The 16,281-nt window shown below is 43.7% G+C and overlaps 1 protein-coding gene across 1 annotated transcript; it reads right to left on the reverse strand.

The window, feature by feature from the left end:
• Positions 1 to 10,242: 10,242 nt before the first annotated feature.
• On the reverse strand, positions 10,243 to 15,894 carry LOC309889547 (signal peptidase complex catalytic subunit SEC11C). The gene is made up of 6 exons (XM_082782395.1): positions 15,755 to 15,894; positions 15,446 to 15,555; positions 14,058 to 14,207; positions 12,173 to 12,292; positions 10,880 to 10,937; positions 10,243 to 10,473 (listed from the first exon to the last, which is right to left on the reverse strand). The coding sequence occupies exons 1-6, from the start codon at positions 15,794 to 15,796 to the stop codon at positions 10,420 to 10,422; spliced, it is 534 nt and encodes a 177-aa protein (XP_082638521.1). The 5' UTR covers positions 15,797 to 15,894; the 3' UTR covers positions 10,243 to 10,419.
• Positions 15,895 to 16,281: the final 387 nt, after the last annotated feature.

The following is a 16,281-nucleotide window of genomic DNA, read 5'->3' on the forward strand; positions in this document are numbered from 1 at the left end:
TGCCAGGCCAGGCTGCAGCACCCGGGAGCCGGGGTGTCTGCCTTCCCTCTCCGTTACACTACCCTTTGGAAGGACTCGACGGTCCAAACGAATCTGCCTGCGTACAGAAAGCACGACCATGTCCCCAGAACTGATTTGCTGCTCTAGCCTGAAATGACTGAACGGGGTGACAGGCTTTTGGAAGAGCTTACGGGAAAAAGTTGCTCCAGCATTTTTTTGAGGCAGAGAAACCATTGTAAAATGACAAAACACAAAGGACAGCATCATTTTAAGTTCATTGAGAAAAAAGATGTTGGGCAAAGAGTTCCTTTGAATTTTCAGCATTGCATGAAATTACTGTCACATGTGTTTATGAATATGACTCTCAGGTTTGCAGGACTTTATTCTTGCCTTGCAGAGAGACCCTGTAAACTTTCCAGCACTCTGAGGCACCCGGAACTGGCCGACTTCCTGATAGTTAATGGGTGAAAGGATTTCCATCCTGAAGAGATGCTGAAGAGGAAAGGGTGGGTGAGTCGCTGAAGGAATCAACAGAGGACTGTGGAGGCCACGAAGAACTGGAACAGTTAAGGGCGTAGTCAGCTCCAGGTACGTAGATTTGGTGGAGGGAAGGTGGATGAGTAGTAGAGGCATGTGGAGTCCTGATGTGCTGTTTGTCCCAGAAGAGAACAGACACAGGGATGTAGTCATCTGGAATTGGCACAGTTTGTGTGCTGGTTTAGTGTCTAGAGAAATGTGTCAGGATACAGTTAACGGAGCTAACTGCAAGGGACTTGCCAGGTCCTTCAGCTGACCCTACAAAACTAGAACCGAACTATACCCATAGTTCTTTCTTAACGGAAACTACCTTGGGTATAAACTAACATAATTACTGGGCAAATTATCTAGTACAATCACTTGTGAAGTCAATTGTGTGGCCTACTGTATGAGCTAAATTGTTCCCTTGTTTAGTCTTAGTTTATTGCATCTCCTTTTACTGCTTCATGCGTTTCATTCTTTTATTTTGGTTATTAATTATGCATTCTTGTTTAATTTACAATAGTATTTCCATGCCTCAATCAGGAGTTTCACTGTGCAGCCTGCAGCACAGCTATGGAAAACACGTGCTCTGTGCTGAGCAACAGATGATCAGCTGCATCATTGCCACCCGTGGGAAATTCTAATTGCTCATCACAATTCGAGACAGGAAATGGAAAATTCAGAAAACTGTCTATTTTCAGAAGAAAGCAAAGCAAAACGTTTGCCTTCCCTAAGCTGCAGTGGCCGTACTGAAAGCATTCCAGTTGTCCTCACCTCCCTGCCTACTACTCTGGAGCCACTGTGCTGGGGCCCCAGCGTGCTCCCCGCCACCCTGGCCTTCCCGGCCCACGGCCCCCAGGCCCGTGAGCACAGCACGGTGCAGCACAGCCCCGCATGGCGTGGCCCCGTAGGGCCAGGGCCCAATATCGACAGAGCAGTGGTTGGCTGCTGGCACTGCCACACGGGCTAACCTGGGAAACCGCTTGCTTTCTGCTGCTACCTTCCACACGATGCTTTTGTTACTTTTCAGCCATTTCTGGTGGTTTTGCCTCTGTTGCTTTCTGCTGGGTTTATTGCTGATGAATAGCATAAACCAAGGTTGAAACCTCTGATCAAAAAGTCACATACAGCTAAGTCACATACGGCTGTGTGCAACGCCTATGCTGTTAGCAGGCTTTGGCTAGCAGTGCCAAAGCATGAATTCTTACTCAGTTGATTGTTATCAAGCACTCCTAAGTCTCACTTGCTACAAACACTATCCAAACAAATAAACCTGTCTCAGATTTTGTATATATACTATGTCTTCGTATGTTTCATGTGCTAAAGGATGTGCCTTCACATTAAATCTCATTTCACCCTGTGTTAGGTTACTTTAATTTGAGTTTGCTCCTTATGCACTTTCATTTTTGTATCTTGCACAATGGTCTTAATTTGTTTGCTCTTTAGGTCATTAAAATTACAGTGAAAAGTACTGATCTACAGAGTTGATTGAACTTGGATTTGATTTTTCTTTTTTAATTGGGATTGACTTTTTGAATTGAGGGACATTTTTTGCTGAGGAAAAAAAAAAAAAAAAAGAAACTTATCTTCAGGGTTTGTCATAAGGTACATTTTAAAATCATGTTAACTACCCCAAACATTCAACTGGCTTATCTGAAGCAAGCCACTAAGAGGGTTTTTGGTCTTTCTGGAAAAGGAAAATAATTTTCCTAAACTAAAGCTACCCTAGAGGCCTGTTAATCTTTTTAGGTTCTACCTTTGCTTTTATACTGACAGCCATCATGACAGCCTGGTCTCATCATTGTGTTCAGTGGAAGCTTATCCTTGCTCTTTTCAGGAGAAAAAGACCTTAATAAGATCTTCAGTCCCCCAGTTTGCACATGTATCTTGGTTCATGCAAACACTCAACTGAAACCCATGAAGTTGGAACTTAAATATCGAGCCTTCAACATATCTACAGAGAGTATCAGAAACAGACTTGTGCTTTTCCAAAGGAGCCTAGGCTCTGTGGAGTCTAGGCTTACACACACCCCAGAACATATCGTATTGTTTGTAGTATGTGCTGGACACGCCGGAAACTCTACTTCATTTGTCTGTAAGATATAGCTGCCTGGTGAAAAGCTGGCTTTCTTTGGGGATCAAAACATCCATCAGGGCATTCACAGGACCTTCTTCACCCTCTGTCAGAATGTCTGGCTGCCACTTTGGCAAATCCAATCCATGACAACCCAGCAGAGGTGAGCTGACCTGCTCTTCCATGCCTTGCAGTGGGCTGAAGAGAAGATAATGCTTGAACAGTTGTACCTGGACCACTGAGTAGGGACCCAGGACTGGTGGGCACAGAGCATGCAGATGGCAGGGAGCAGCAGCAGCACTGGCCCTGGCCAGACTAGGACTCTGTGACAGCCAGCGGTTGGTTATCACAGCACCACTGGGTGCTGCTCGAAGGAGGCAGGCTGTGGCCTGCTACGTGAGCAGCTGGTCCTGCACACAGCACCTCGCTGGGTGAGCTGTGTTACTGCGTCCAGGATGACTTAGGCCCAGGGGAACACGTGCCTGAGTAATGCTGCTTGCCTGTGGCCTCAAAGCAATTAGGCAGACAGGTTAATTAAATGAACTAACTGAATCTCTTCAATAAAAAACTCTTGCAGCTTGACAACCCCCTCCCCAGGTCCTTAGTGGCTTTAGAGGAGTAGGAGAAAATGGCAGTATCTTCAGACTGATGGGGCATGAACTGGTGCACTGCGTACCTTGTCTCGTCTTTCAGCTAGAACAGGGTTGCAGCTAGAACAGAACTGCAAATGTGAATGAGCAGCGCAGCACATGGAAAACACACCTGCAAAAAGAACCAAGTACTAGATCTCAAGCAGAAAAAAACAATCTTTAGGACATAAAACCCAAGCTTCCAATTAAAACTAAGCCAAAGCACAGCAAAGATGCTGAATAATTCCCATCTGCAAATGCAGAAAGCGGGCAAGACGAGCATCTTAGGCCCCGTGGTGGCTGGGAGCACCTCCACCACGATGGCAAGAAGCCAGGCAGTGGAGCGCGGGGTGGTGTGTTGCCACCAGCAGCCCACACGCTGCCAGCCTGGCCTGGCCCCCACGAAGTGTGTCTGGGAGCCGAGCTGCCAGGGCGGCAGGGGTGTGAGGCACAGCCGCGTGCCCTGCCTGCGCCTCGCCGGCAGCAGAGCAGCAGCCAGGGGTGAGGTCTCGGCACTCAGGGAAGGATGTGCTCTGAGTCCAATCGCCATGGCAGGGCTTGTCACTGGGTCGCAACTTGGACCAGGCGCAGGCTGAGGACCGCTGGCCAGGGCTGCGGGGATAGGTCCAGGGATGAGCTCTCTTCCCTGGCCTCACTGCCACCACTCAGCCCAGTGACAGGGCTGGCCCACTGCTTCGACATGTTTGTGCATTACAAGCATGTCTTTGTTTGCTTCCTCATAAGGATAAAAAAGTAACATGGATTTATCCTAATTCTTATTTTTTCTATTAACCTCTTCAGGAAAAAAAAAATAATTTGATAATATACAGAAATCATGTACTGGAACCCCCACAACAGGAAAGGATCCAGGTACAATAAACGTATACAATCAGTTTAAGTGACTTGTTCATATGAGACAACCTTTATTTCTTAAAGAAGAAATCCAATAACATAAATTCCCATAACGTAATAACATAATAACATAAATTGTGAATGCCACATCCCTAGAGGTGAGGCTGGATGGGGTCTTGGCCAACCTGATCTAGTGGGTGGCATCCCTGCCTATCGTGGAGGGTGAGGGGGGAGAGAGGTTGGAGTTAGGTGATCATTCCAACCGAAGCCATTCTATGATTCCATGATTCTATGAAATTCGTGGTTGAACTTCAAGAAAAAGCTTTCTGTATTTTCAGATACCTTTCTACTTGCCATGTATCTTTCCCTGTGGCAAAGTGAACAACTGTTGTACTTCATGGCAGAAAACAGTAATGGACTTTAAATGCTGATATCAGAATAGCACTGTTTATTTTGCTTCCTTCACATTTTAGACAAATATGATTGTTCCATCAGCAAGACAGTTTTTATGGAAATAAAAAGGGATAAAAGAAAAATGGTGTACCTTTCATCGTTTTATTTGTAGTGATTCTGACGTTACAGATAGCTATGACATATGTACAGAGCAAACAATGGTTTAAGCATATCAGCAATGTAATAATAGGGCACGATCACTAAGGAATACTTTGTAAATGTTGAAGATGCTGAATGGACTAGTCTTCAGTGCTCCAAACCCGTATGGAGGGCAGGCGTTCTGCAAACAGCCTGAGCACTGACTTGAGCACTGACTCTCTGCAGCAACAGTTCCCTGAAGAACTGCAGACATTTTTTCAGAAAGGAGCTCCACAACTTTGCAGAGGATGAAGAGGATGAACAACGTGAAATGACAAACATTTATTTAATGAGGCACAGTTTAAGATATTTGGCATCGTTTGTACCTCATTTTAGGAAGTCCTAGACCTCGACAGTTGAGGCTTAACTAAGGTGATGGTTTATTGCAAATTTAGTGTGTGTCAGAGGGCTGCGTTAACCATCCCTTCTAGTTTTTTTGTTTGTTTGTTTGTTTTTGTGGTGAAAGGGTTCAATATTCGAGAACCCAAGTGGGAAGCATTTATGTTTCTGCATTCTTGGGAACTGCTGTTGGCCAGATGCAGGCAGTCCCAGCTGAGCCTTCCCAGAGAAGACCAAATGCTTCAAGCTGCACAGCTGTGCTGGCAATCTGGGGGAGCACAGAGCAATGGGACACAAGCTGTGGGCACGCAGGGCTGGGACAGGTCATTGGCAGCCTGAGCTGGTGCACAGAGGTGCTGGGGCTCACCAGCCAGTGTGCCCGGGCCTGGAGAGGGGGGGCAGACCCTGGTGGGCCACTGGGAAAGCTGGAAGAGGTGGCACAGCTGCAAGCCTTGCAAACATGCAAGGACCTCTGTCTAGAGAAGGGCACAGGAGCAGTTTAGGGACATTCTCCCCATGCAGGCTGAGCTGTTTCAGCAGGACTTCCACACCAGCTGTAGCTGAGCTGTGCAGCAACCCAGCAGGTGACTCATCTGCCGATTTGTCAATTTGCAACTAAATCTATGGAAAATAAGTACCGTGGAAATATAAAACTACAGGTTTTCTTTCCCAAATGTCAACTTTCTTCCATATTTAGAGGCTAAAGCTGGATTTATAAACATGATACATGTTTGAGAAAATAGAGCTGAGGAAACTGCATGACAGAAGTCTAGATAGCTATTAGATGACGAGCAGAACAAGCATAGGTGACAGAAGGGACAGGCATTTTCAAGCCACGAAGCTATAAGGAGGCCCCAAACTCCAGACACAAGAAGCAAAGCAAGAAAACAGCAGCTCACTAAGCAGCTGGCAAATAGGTTGATGTTTCTTGGAAGCAGGGGCCATTCTGGCCAGCCCCTAGCCCCTTGGGCTACCTTCAGGCAACCAAACACAGCCCCAGCTGTGCTGCAACTGTTGGAGCATGGCCCTGGCCAGGGCAGTGAACCAAGGCTTTGGGTCTCCCTGAAGAGAGCCATGCTGTTTTTGCTGCCTGCCAAACAGCAAAAACCCAGGTGGGACTCCTCCTTCTTTCTCCTTCTCCTTCGTCTCCTTCTCTTTTCTCTTCTCCTGCTCTTTCCCCTTCCCCTTCCCCTTTCCCACTCCCCTTTACCTTCCCCTTCCCACAAATGTGACCTTCACCATGCTGGAAACTGATGTCTTAACGTAAGTACAAAAGAAATGGAGCTTTGTCCATAATGGCTTTTTTTTAAAAAAAAAAAAACAAAACAAAACAACAAAAACCTCAAATCCAGACAGATACTCATATTGCAAACAGCTTCAGAATTGAGATGGTGGTGACAACCACATCAGGTTTTCATAGATCTACATATAGATACAGACTACATGTACACACCATATGTGTTTGTAATTTCTGCTGATAGCATAGTCACACGCAAATGATAGAGAAGCAGAGTCAGTTCCATGTACAAAGGTAATGTACTGAAGCATAAATGGTGACAAAAGAGATGGAATACACTTATTTAAGCCAAGCTGTGTAGCAGGGAAACGTATTGAATTGTTTGTCATTTACGTAGCTTACGTTTTGTTTCCTTTAGGCCCATAAGATGTTCAAAGAAACACTGATAAAATCCATGCACACAAGTGAAAATGTTTTCATCACTGTTGCTTGCTATCTTGATTAAACACAGGGAGAAATGACTTGCTAACAAGGCTTGAACTGGAGTTCTCTCTCCATTTACTCCACACACATTTTATCTCTACCAATGCAGGCTGCAGGTAAACCTGGATGATGGGGCTGGTAGAAGCTGTATGAAATACTGTGGCCAAGATATACCAGAGGTCAAATTAAACATAGCAAAACTTGTTTTTTCCTTTCTTTTTAAAACTGAAAAGTTTCAGGCTTCCAGCTTCAGAAGGCTGCTTACCAGGGTACTGTGAAGTGCTAAGGCAGCTCCATAGAAGCTGGAATGGAAATTAGGTGTGCAGCCTACCTTCTGGCTTCAGAAAACATACTTATCCACAGCTCTCAACACCTGGATTCCTGTGGAAATCAGCCTTAGGGGTGTACATCTTGCTGGCACCAAGCACTTGTGCTAGGCACCCCTGCAGCTGGACAGGGAAGGTTTCGGGGTGCCAGTGCTTCTTCCCCCGGGTATGACTAAATGAGGACTAAAAGTCATTTCAGGACAGACATACAGCTGTCTGTGGATTCTTGTGCCTTCTCTCTCTTTTGCTTTTCAAGGAACTATCAGTGATGGGCCTTAAGTCAGTAAGACAAAGATGTGGAAAAGATGTGGAAAAATGTGTGATTAACAGAAAAGGCAGGAAAAAATCTGAATAATCTTTTCCGATATGTTAAGAGGTGAGTGTGAAAGCATTTCTTTCTGAGTGACAAATCCTGTCAGCAGCATTGATGTTCAAAATAAGACAAATGTCTTAAAAAGCTAGGCTATTCACATTCTGCAGAACTGCAAAGCACTTCTCCTGTAAAAAGCATGTGCTGCATAGCTTGCATTTTTTTTCTCTGAGAAAAAGAGATGTGATTAACCAAGCTTAGTATACAACATCATTTCCTCTCCACTGAGAAAAAGACTTCACACTCTACAGTTTACAGAAGTGAAATGCTTACAGCTCAAAAGACCTAACTTAGCAAGCTATGGTCTTGGACCTGGAAGACATCCTAAACCCTTGGATAGTTTTGTTTCATGCCAGTTCACTGCCATAATTCACTGTCAGAATTTCAGTGACATGCTGGGGAAATGCTAGCTGAAGAAAGAGAAAGTGGGCTGGGAATGAGAGCAAGCAAGAAGGGTTCAGGTGGTGTGCTTGGAATTTTGTGCCTTGTGGCTTTACACATGATCTATCTAATCACATTTCTTTTCTCCTATTCACCCACCTGACATGGAGGATCCTCTCTGCTCAGGCTAGCTAGCATTTTCAGGAAGCCTTAGGCTGCAGGAGTGTTGCCACTGAACAGTGCAATGCAAACCACATGCAGCAGCTACAACAGCCAATGCTCAGCAACACACAGTGGGTTATGGGCAGAGACTGGGTCAGGTGGGGCTTTCACAGCATGATCTCAGCCACGGTCTGATCAATCTCAAAGTATTCATGTTCACTTCCTGCTGCTGTTGGAGAATTCTTAATCTAAGGGTGCACATTGCTACTCAGTTTGACTTCCCAGCTCCGTAGTACGCGATACTACTTCCACTACTTCCCTGGTGTTCCTTAGAAGCCTGCTTCATTAGTTGTTTCTCAAAGCAAATACAAATGCATTCTTAGAGCAAGAGCGTATTTGTTTTTGAAGCACAGCGGTGAAAAACATGCCACAGCTGGGAAAATCTAGCAGCTCACTGTTCCCAAAAGCTAAACTTGCTCCTCCTCCTCCTTTGCATTTATATTTCTCCTGTTTGTTTTCCAGCGGAGAGTTACTAACTTCATCCTGGGTTTGCGCGTTGCGTTGGCTCCGCTGAACACAACTGATAGGACAAGGAGGAACAGCTTTAAACTGAAAGGGGGAAGATTTAGATTAAACATTAGGAAGAAGTTCTTTACTATGTGGGCAGTGATGCACTGGCACAGGCTGCCCAGAGAAACTGGGGATGCCCCATCTCTAGCAGTGCCCAAAGCCAGGCTGGATGGGGCTGGGGGCAGCCTGGGCTGCTGGAAGGCATCCCTGCTCCTGGCAGGGGGATGGAACACGATAGGCTTCAAGGTCCTTTCCAGCCCAAACCACTTTATGATTCTATGAAGATAAAACAACCCAAATGATAAGCTTGGCCCATTATTATGGGTGTGTCCAGAATCCCACTCTCAAAGGTAGAATTGACTGCAATTGTATTGGAGTGGGAATAAATTCTGATTTCAGGAACACTGGTCCGGGGGAACAGGACTTACTACCCATACACTGCCTCCAAAAATTATTTTTTCTTAACTGGGATGGTACACTTCCAGAAAGACTGCCTTAAGAATACCTAAATTATTCTGACATGTTATTTATTATACTCAATTTTATTTCTACACAAATTGATACAAAATAAGTCATTTTTGTAATACAGTTTGTTGTGAAAACTGCTTAGACTGCTTAGTAGGACACAAAAGAAGTAATATTACTTGGAAAAATTCAGCAGTTACCTGCTTTTCAGCACTGGCAGTTACAACAGAAGGGGTGCCATTATTGTATAATGGCATATTTTTGTAGAGGTGAGGGATTACAGAAGAAACAAAACTCCATAGAAAAAAAGCATCACGCTGTTCCTTATCAAAGAAACAAAAACAAAGCAAGTAAAGAAAACAAGTTTTGCTTTGTCGATGGTACAAAATTGACATTTGAATCCAAGAAGAGAAAGACCCAGAACTTCATGTAAGATGGTTATCAGGTAAGTTTTAAAATGAAAAACAAAAAAAAACAAAAACAAATTTTACGTTCAACAGTCTTCAGGTGTCATAAGACAGGAGAGAACAATACATCCTCAAAACAGGAATTTGGGTTATGTTTTTCCCTTATTGGTAATATTTCTGAAGCACACAACTGTGCTTTTCATTTAGTAATTCATAAGTATTAATAAATCCCCACAAAGATTTTTTGTTAGCTTGGTCTTACAGCAAGGAACGTAAAGGCAGAAAGGTTAATACCTTGCATTCTAGAATCACGTAGAGTGCCTAAAAATCCAGCCATTAATCGTTTTTGTCTCTAGCCCACTGAGGACCAAGTTTCATGTTCACAAAACAAACAAACAGTAAAACCACTACATTTCCATTTCTCAATTCTTAATCACAATAAAAGCTCGTTTGTTTTGCTCCCATTCAGACCATATCTAGACAACTTTCTTTAGGCATCAGTGCGACTAACCTCCTACAACTCACCACCTGTTCCAACCCATATGCTATGTCTTTATTAGTACTAATAAAATAGTTTGCAAGATTGTGAAGAGATTGAGTTGACAAGAGATCAAAAATAATCAAGCAAAATAACTGAACACACAGGAAAGGCAAAATAGGTTCAGTTGCAGTACCACTTTAAAACAAAAGAGCCTTCATCAGACCACAGCGAGATCACTGTATTCTACAGCATGTTAAGGAGTGCCATAAGCTACTCTAGCACAACAGTCAGTGTCTCCCCTTTGCATAAGGCTAACAAAGCAATACGTAGTTCAGATGGTAAATTTGCCATTATATAATTAACCATCAGCCAATAGCTTTAATTGCACAGTTTATTTAGACAAGACAAAAGTTTGCACAGTTTTGTAACAGTATACAGAAATTAAAACATCTGAAATATATTAGGCTTTTTCTCCTGTATATTTAACTTTGTATTTTGTTCTTGGAAAAGTGATTTTTTCCCTTTTCCTTCCTTCAGGATTCTCGTTTCAGTAGTACATAAGCTCCCATTACTGCCAGAAGAGCATACTGCAGAAGAAAAAGAATGAAGACTGATTAAAATTTCTTTTACGAGAAGCTTTGAAATCACGAATTGTTTGAAACATGCCCTCTACACCTCTAGATGAATACAGTTACTGAGTTGTGTTCCTGTAGAATTACAGCAGTATCCTGGTGTGATCATATTCTTTATAAATAGGCATCACAACTGTGTATGCTTAACTCATTACATCCTATACATGGTTTTCAAATGATTGAAAATAGTCAGTTCTACTGGGTAACAGTCAAGCTAAATTAAGAAAGCATAAGAACACTACTTCTTTCATATTAGCTAACAACAAAAATTTATTTGCATGTATCATGATTCTTTTCATATTACCTTCATTTGCTATTTTTTAGTTTTAGATTTAAGTATTCAAAGTGTTTGTATACATACCTTAAATTTTGGATAGTCATTCATTATTATAGTTACCATACCAACATAGGGCAAAAACCTGTAATTGACAAAAAAGATGAATGTAAAATTAACCCTCAAAAATGACATGGACATGTTTCAATGTTACTCGGTTTTGAAAACTTTAGATAATGGATTTCAGAGAAAACAAAAACATTCAGACAGATAACAAAGGTTTTAAAGACAGTATGTACTTGATAATGCAAATTTGGGAGCGAGATTTCTGACTCCCTACTCCTTTCATCATGTGAATCCTTCAACTTGCTGAATATTATTCATAGCATTAAGAGTACACATGCACCCCAAAAATGGCAAGTATCACCAAAATCAGGGGTACTGGCAAAAGCAAGCCTAACATCCTGCAACACATCAGAATCAGTTTTTCAGTTGTTATGAAGGTATAAAAGCCATATGATCTAAAACGGAAAGAATTTTAAGTGAATATGGAACTTAATTTAACATTTAAATTAACATAACAAGCAAATAAATATTATTCCAGAAAAGTAGCTTGTACTGTTATGCAAGTTACTATATTTATGACTGCTTATGGAACACTTATATTAGGCAAGAAAATACACAGATGTATAACCTGATACAAAAAGTCCTACTTTCTACTAGGGTTGGCCCACACTGTTAATCTTTGCCCACTGAATATGGCAGAACACGCATCAAGCTTCTTGTTGCATTAATAACATTCTCCTAGCCCAAAAAATGCTCTGCAACAGGCTCTGAGCAAAAGTGACCAAAATCACAAGTGTGCAAAACCATCATTTACACTTGTCAGTAATGCACACCTGACGTGGGAATGAAGTTTATATATCTCAACATACATACATACACACACACGTGTGCGTGTATATATATATATGCCTATGTATTTCTTACATAAAAATTTAGATTATTTGAGAAAAGTCTTAAGAGGTTGAATTTTTATCTCAACTGGGGAAAAGGAAACAAGCTCAAACTTTGCATAAGATTCTCATGAGATGTGGAAACATTTCCTAGTAAATTCTAACAATTGGAAGGATAGGTTGCCTAGTTTTTTTTCACTGGTGTGTTAAGTGTGCTGTTTTTCTAAAAAGAAAAAAAATATTCCCGGTCCACATTAGTGAGAAGGCTACAGAACACCACTTTGCCAGGTAAATTAGTTTTATTACCATTCTATTTATGAAATTCAATAAATACCACACTACATAGAAGAGTGGAACTGATGTTAAGTTCTTTTTTTTTTTTTTTTCTATTTTAGTTATAGAGAACAGACTTTGCATCACTCACCCTCTTGCTCTTCCAACAACATCTTTCTTCTCTAACCAGTTCTGACCTTCTTTGTACAAGCCTCTATCATCAACTTCATTATTATCACCTTTGGTCAGAAATTTGATGTTCCCATTTTCTCTAGAAGGCAACGAGGTGATAAAGTAAATACCACTTAATTTAAAAACCACAATTGACATCTACAAAGCACAATGAAACGTACTACAAGATTAGATAACAATGTTTACTTCCAGTCCTGCCTGTCCTGCTTATTTAACAAACACCATTAAATCATTAACATTTTAGACTTTACTGACAGAGTCAACAGATTTTAACAAGAGACATTTTTCCTAGGCTGTCATCTGATGTAAGCAATTACACAATGAATATGAAAGGATGTTATGATCTGGATATTTTCTGTCCAGAACCGGCACTAAATTTCCTTAACAAAATCAGGATATGCCAATCTGGAGGGAAACAAAACAAAACAAAAAATCCTCTCTATTTTCAATAGAACAGAAATTTTAAGCTAAAAATCAATCAAACAAAAAAAACTAGAAACAGTATTTTATTTATCAAAGATCTCAACAGTGCAAAAACTTAAAAGGCTTGTGCTTTTTTCTTTTTATGACAACACGTTGAGTAAGACCCCATGAACCCCATGAATGTGCAAGTCATCGCACATTGCAGAATTAATTTAACTGAATTTCAACCACAAGGTTCATGAAGCATGAGGCATACCCCCAGATTTTCCTGTAGTAAAGAAAACAGTATAACAGAATGCTCCACGTACTTCTCTTTTATATTTAACTCCTAGTAATCGCATTTTCATCAAAATAAAGTCCTGTCCTCCTTTTGATGCAAGTAAATACTGAGAACCCCTTAACATAGCTGCAAATCTGCATCAAAATTAAATATTTTGTCAATACTTTGTCACTGCAATACACTTTCAAGTCACTTACTGTTTAGCTAAACAATACAGCAAGTTCCTGGCAAAACTTCATTTATCTTTGTTATTTGTTAATGGGGCAGATAAGAAATAATACACGTAACAAGCCTTGAAATAACACTGGGTGAACAAAGTTATTACGTAGGGCTTTTACTGCCATGTATGGGGAAAGCAAAGTGATGCGAACAGCTTCAGTAGGTGGCACTGCACTCTTTCCCCCACATGAACAAACGTACGCAGTGCTCAGAGCCTGGCTGCTCCCCTGCAGCCAGAGCTGATGTCCTGACTTCTCCTGGCCATTAGACGGCTCATTCCTTTTGTAGGAATACAGGTATTGAACCCTTCACACAAATCGTTGCCTTTCCCTACTGTTTCAAATGGACAGAGCACCTTACATTTTGTTTTCAACATGATATAATTTAACTGCTGCTGTTAGAAAACTTGTCATGTTTTGCTCCCTTTTAAGCATTATGCACATGCAGATATGTGCAAGATTTCGGCTTAACACTCCCATTCAAACAAAAGTTAGTAGGTTTCCAGTCTTCAAAATTAGTTTTCTCAAAAAGCTGCTAATTGCCAGTAGTGATATCAACAAATAAGGAGTTTTTATGAAGACAAATTAAGTATTAAAAAAAATAAATAATAAAAGAGGTAGTTCTTGGATGTAAGTATTTGAAAAAAAAAATGACGTGTACAGCTTGTGTTTCTGGACTCCTCTTTGGCGTAGGTTCACCTACTTTGAACCTGACCAACTTTGCTGAGGGACAGGAGCCAGAGTCTCAAGAAGCATGCCACAGAACGGGGAGCAGAAGCTGATCACATCCTAGAGACAAGCTGTATCTTAGAGCAAATCCTTGCTTGCCTTTTTCACAAAATATTAGGTAATTATAATGTAAGTGAAAATCATGGAGTAGGAAAACTATATTTAGAAACAAAGAAAATGCCAAGTTGCATTACTTTTCATGAATTTTGATTACTCTGTGAACTATTGGAATGTCTCTGCCTTCAACTTTAAAGACAACTATTTCACCGGCTCGGATTGGGTCATCATGGAAATTTGTTAAGAACAACAGGTCTCCCCTGTGAAAAGCTGGTTCCATGCTGCCACTACAAAGAAAGAAAAAATGTATCAGCATTATGGCAAACAAAGGAAGAAACATGAATACAGAGAGCAGTTAATTCTTACAGATAAACTCACAATTTTAACTGAAATCTGTAGCTTCCACCATTCAGCAACACCATACAGACATTTAACACACAACTGAAACCTCATCAAGTTCCGAGCTGAGCCAGCCTATAGAAGATGTTCTTACTGCCTCAGTGAAAGAAATAAAACAAATAAGCTCTATAGAAAAGTTAACAGTATTGTAGCTATCACGAACGAACAAAATAAGCCATTCTGCTTAAGACAACCAATCCATTAGCAAAAACCCAAAAGATGTTTCAGAGCAGCACCAGAAAGACTTCTCTACATTGAGTTGAGCTAACAGGTGCGAAACTTTTAGCTGCACCAATGATTACTACTGATGACCAGAAAAGTCCATGCCTTTTCTCCAAAGCCAGACACAGTAGGTTTTGGTAACATCCTTAAAGGTAGGGCTCCAGATCCCATTACCATCTGCAGTAACAGACTTCTTCCATCAAAATGCTGTTATTTCCTGCATATGGTCCTTACTGATGCACACTCAATTTCTACAGGGCTGAATCTTCCGTTAACATATGTTTAAAGTTTGTGAGTTTGTGTATTTGGTCAGTACTCAGGGGCCTCCAGGACTGGGTCTTTACGTACCTGAAGTAAGTTAGCATTGTGATAAAAGCCATGCAGAAGTGTAATTTACTAAAAAAGCAGCTTTACTGTAATGCAATTTTAAATGCACAAATGGTAAAAAAGAAACGAACAAATAAACCTGAAAATGTTCAGTGCCTTTAGAAGGTGCAATACGCCTCCTGAATTCTTCAGACAACAGAAGCCTCACAGGATTATGTGTACTCCTGTTAAAGCCGAGCTGGGATTTGGAATCATAACCCCTCTGTCCAAGGATTACTATGCCTAGGTAGCAATACAGACAACCAACCTTGAGTTGCTGATCTGTACGGTACGGGGACAAACCCAGGCTTTCAAAGGTTTCACTCGACTACTGCTTCCATAGACTTCACCAAATTAGATCGCAACTGCGAGCAGCTTTTGCTCAGCGCCCGGACACAGACACAGCGGGAAGCGTTTGTGGGCTCCTGCAGGGCGATGCCCGAAGCCCCACGCGTTACCAGAGGGCGCGGGACGGTGCCCGAGGGCTGTGACAAGGCTGGGCACGGCCGGCAGCGCCTCCACCTCCGCCTCCACCCACCTGAGCACCACCACAATGGGGCTCTCGCTGCCGGTGACGACGATCAGCCCCTTCCATATCATCAGGGCGGAGGACACGATCATGGCGAAGTTCAGCACCTGGTAGTAGAGCTGCGGAGACAACGGGCACGGCTTCGCGCGGCGCCCCGGGGCACGGCGCAGCCCCGGCGGGCAGCCAGGCCAACGGCCCCGGGCCGAGACCCGCCCGCCCCGTCCCGTCCCGTCCCGCCCCGCCCCGTCCCGTCCCGTCCCGTCCCGCCCCGCCCCGTCCCGTCCGCCCCGCCCCCCGCCGGGCCCCGCCGCCACCCGCCTGCCGCTTGTTCATGCGCCGCAGGTCCCCGAAGAGGTCCATGGCGGCCCCGCCGCCCGCCACAACCACCACCGCCGCGGCCTCGGGGCACTACCGCCTGCCCCGAGCGAGGGGCTCCCCGGGAGTTGTAGTTCTCCGCCGCCGCCCGCCCCGCTCACGCTGCGTGTGGCCGCCACCGTTTTGGACCACAACTCCCAGCATGCACCGCGGCGCGAGGCCCCCGCGGGCGAGGCCCCTCGCGTCCCGCCGCCTCAGGCGCCCGGCCGGTTTGCTGCCCGGAGGGCTCCCGGCGGCGAGCCGCGGCCCCGCGGCAGCGCGGAGCGACCCGGGCGCGTCTGCAGGGCGGCGGAGCGGCGGCGGCGGCCCGGGAGGCCGGCGCTTTTCGGTCAGGCACGCGCCGGGCAGCTCTCGCCGGAGGCGTGGGCGCGGCTCATTGGCTGGCCCGGCCGGGCGGGCGGGGCGGGGCCGCCGGTGCCGGGAGTGCCGCGGGGCTCCGCCGGTTCCGGCAAACCCACGGGGCACGAGCA

This window comes from Aythya marila (assembly GCF_965140915.1).
Source record: "Aythya marila genome assembly, chromosome: W".
NCBI lineage: Eukaryota > Metazoa > Chordata > Aves > Anseriformes > Anatidae > Aythya > Aythya marila.

Coding starts and splice junctions, on each gene's coding strand:
- LOC309889547 (XM_082782395.1), bottom strand. CDS start 15,796: ATGGACCTCTTCGGGGACCTGCGGCGCATGAACAAGCGGCAG. Junction 14,208..15,445: donor CCCATTGTGGTGGTGCTCAG/GTGGGTGGAGGC, acceptor CTTTCTTTGTAG/TGGCAGCATGGAACCAGCTT. Junction 10,474..10,879: donor ATGACTATCCAAAATTTAAG/GTATGTATACAA, acceptor TTTCTTCTGCAG/TATGCTCTTCTGGCAGTAAT.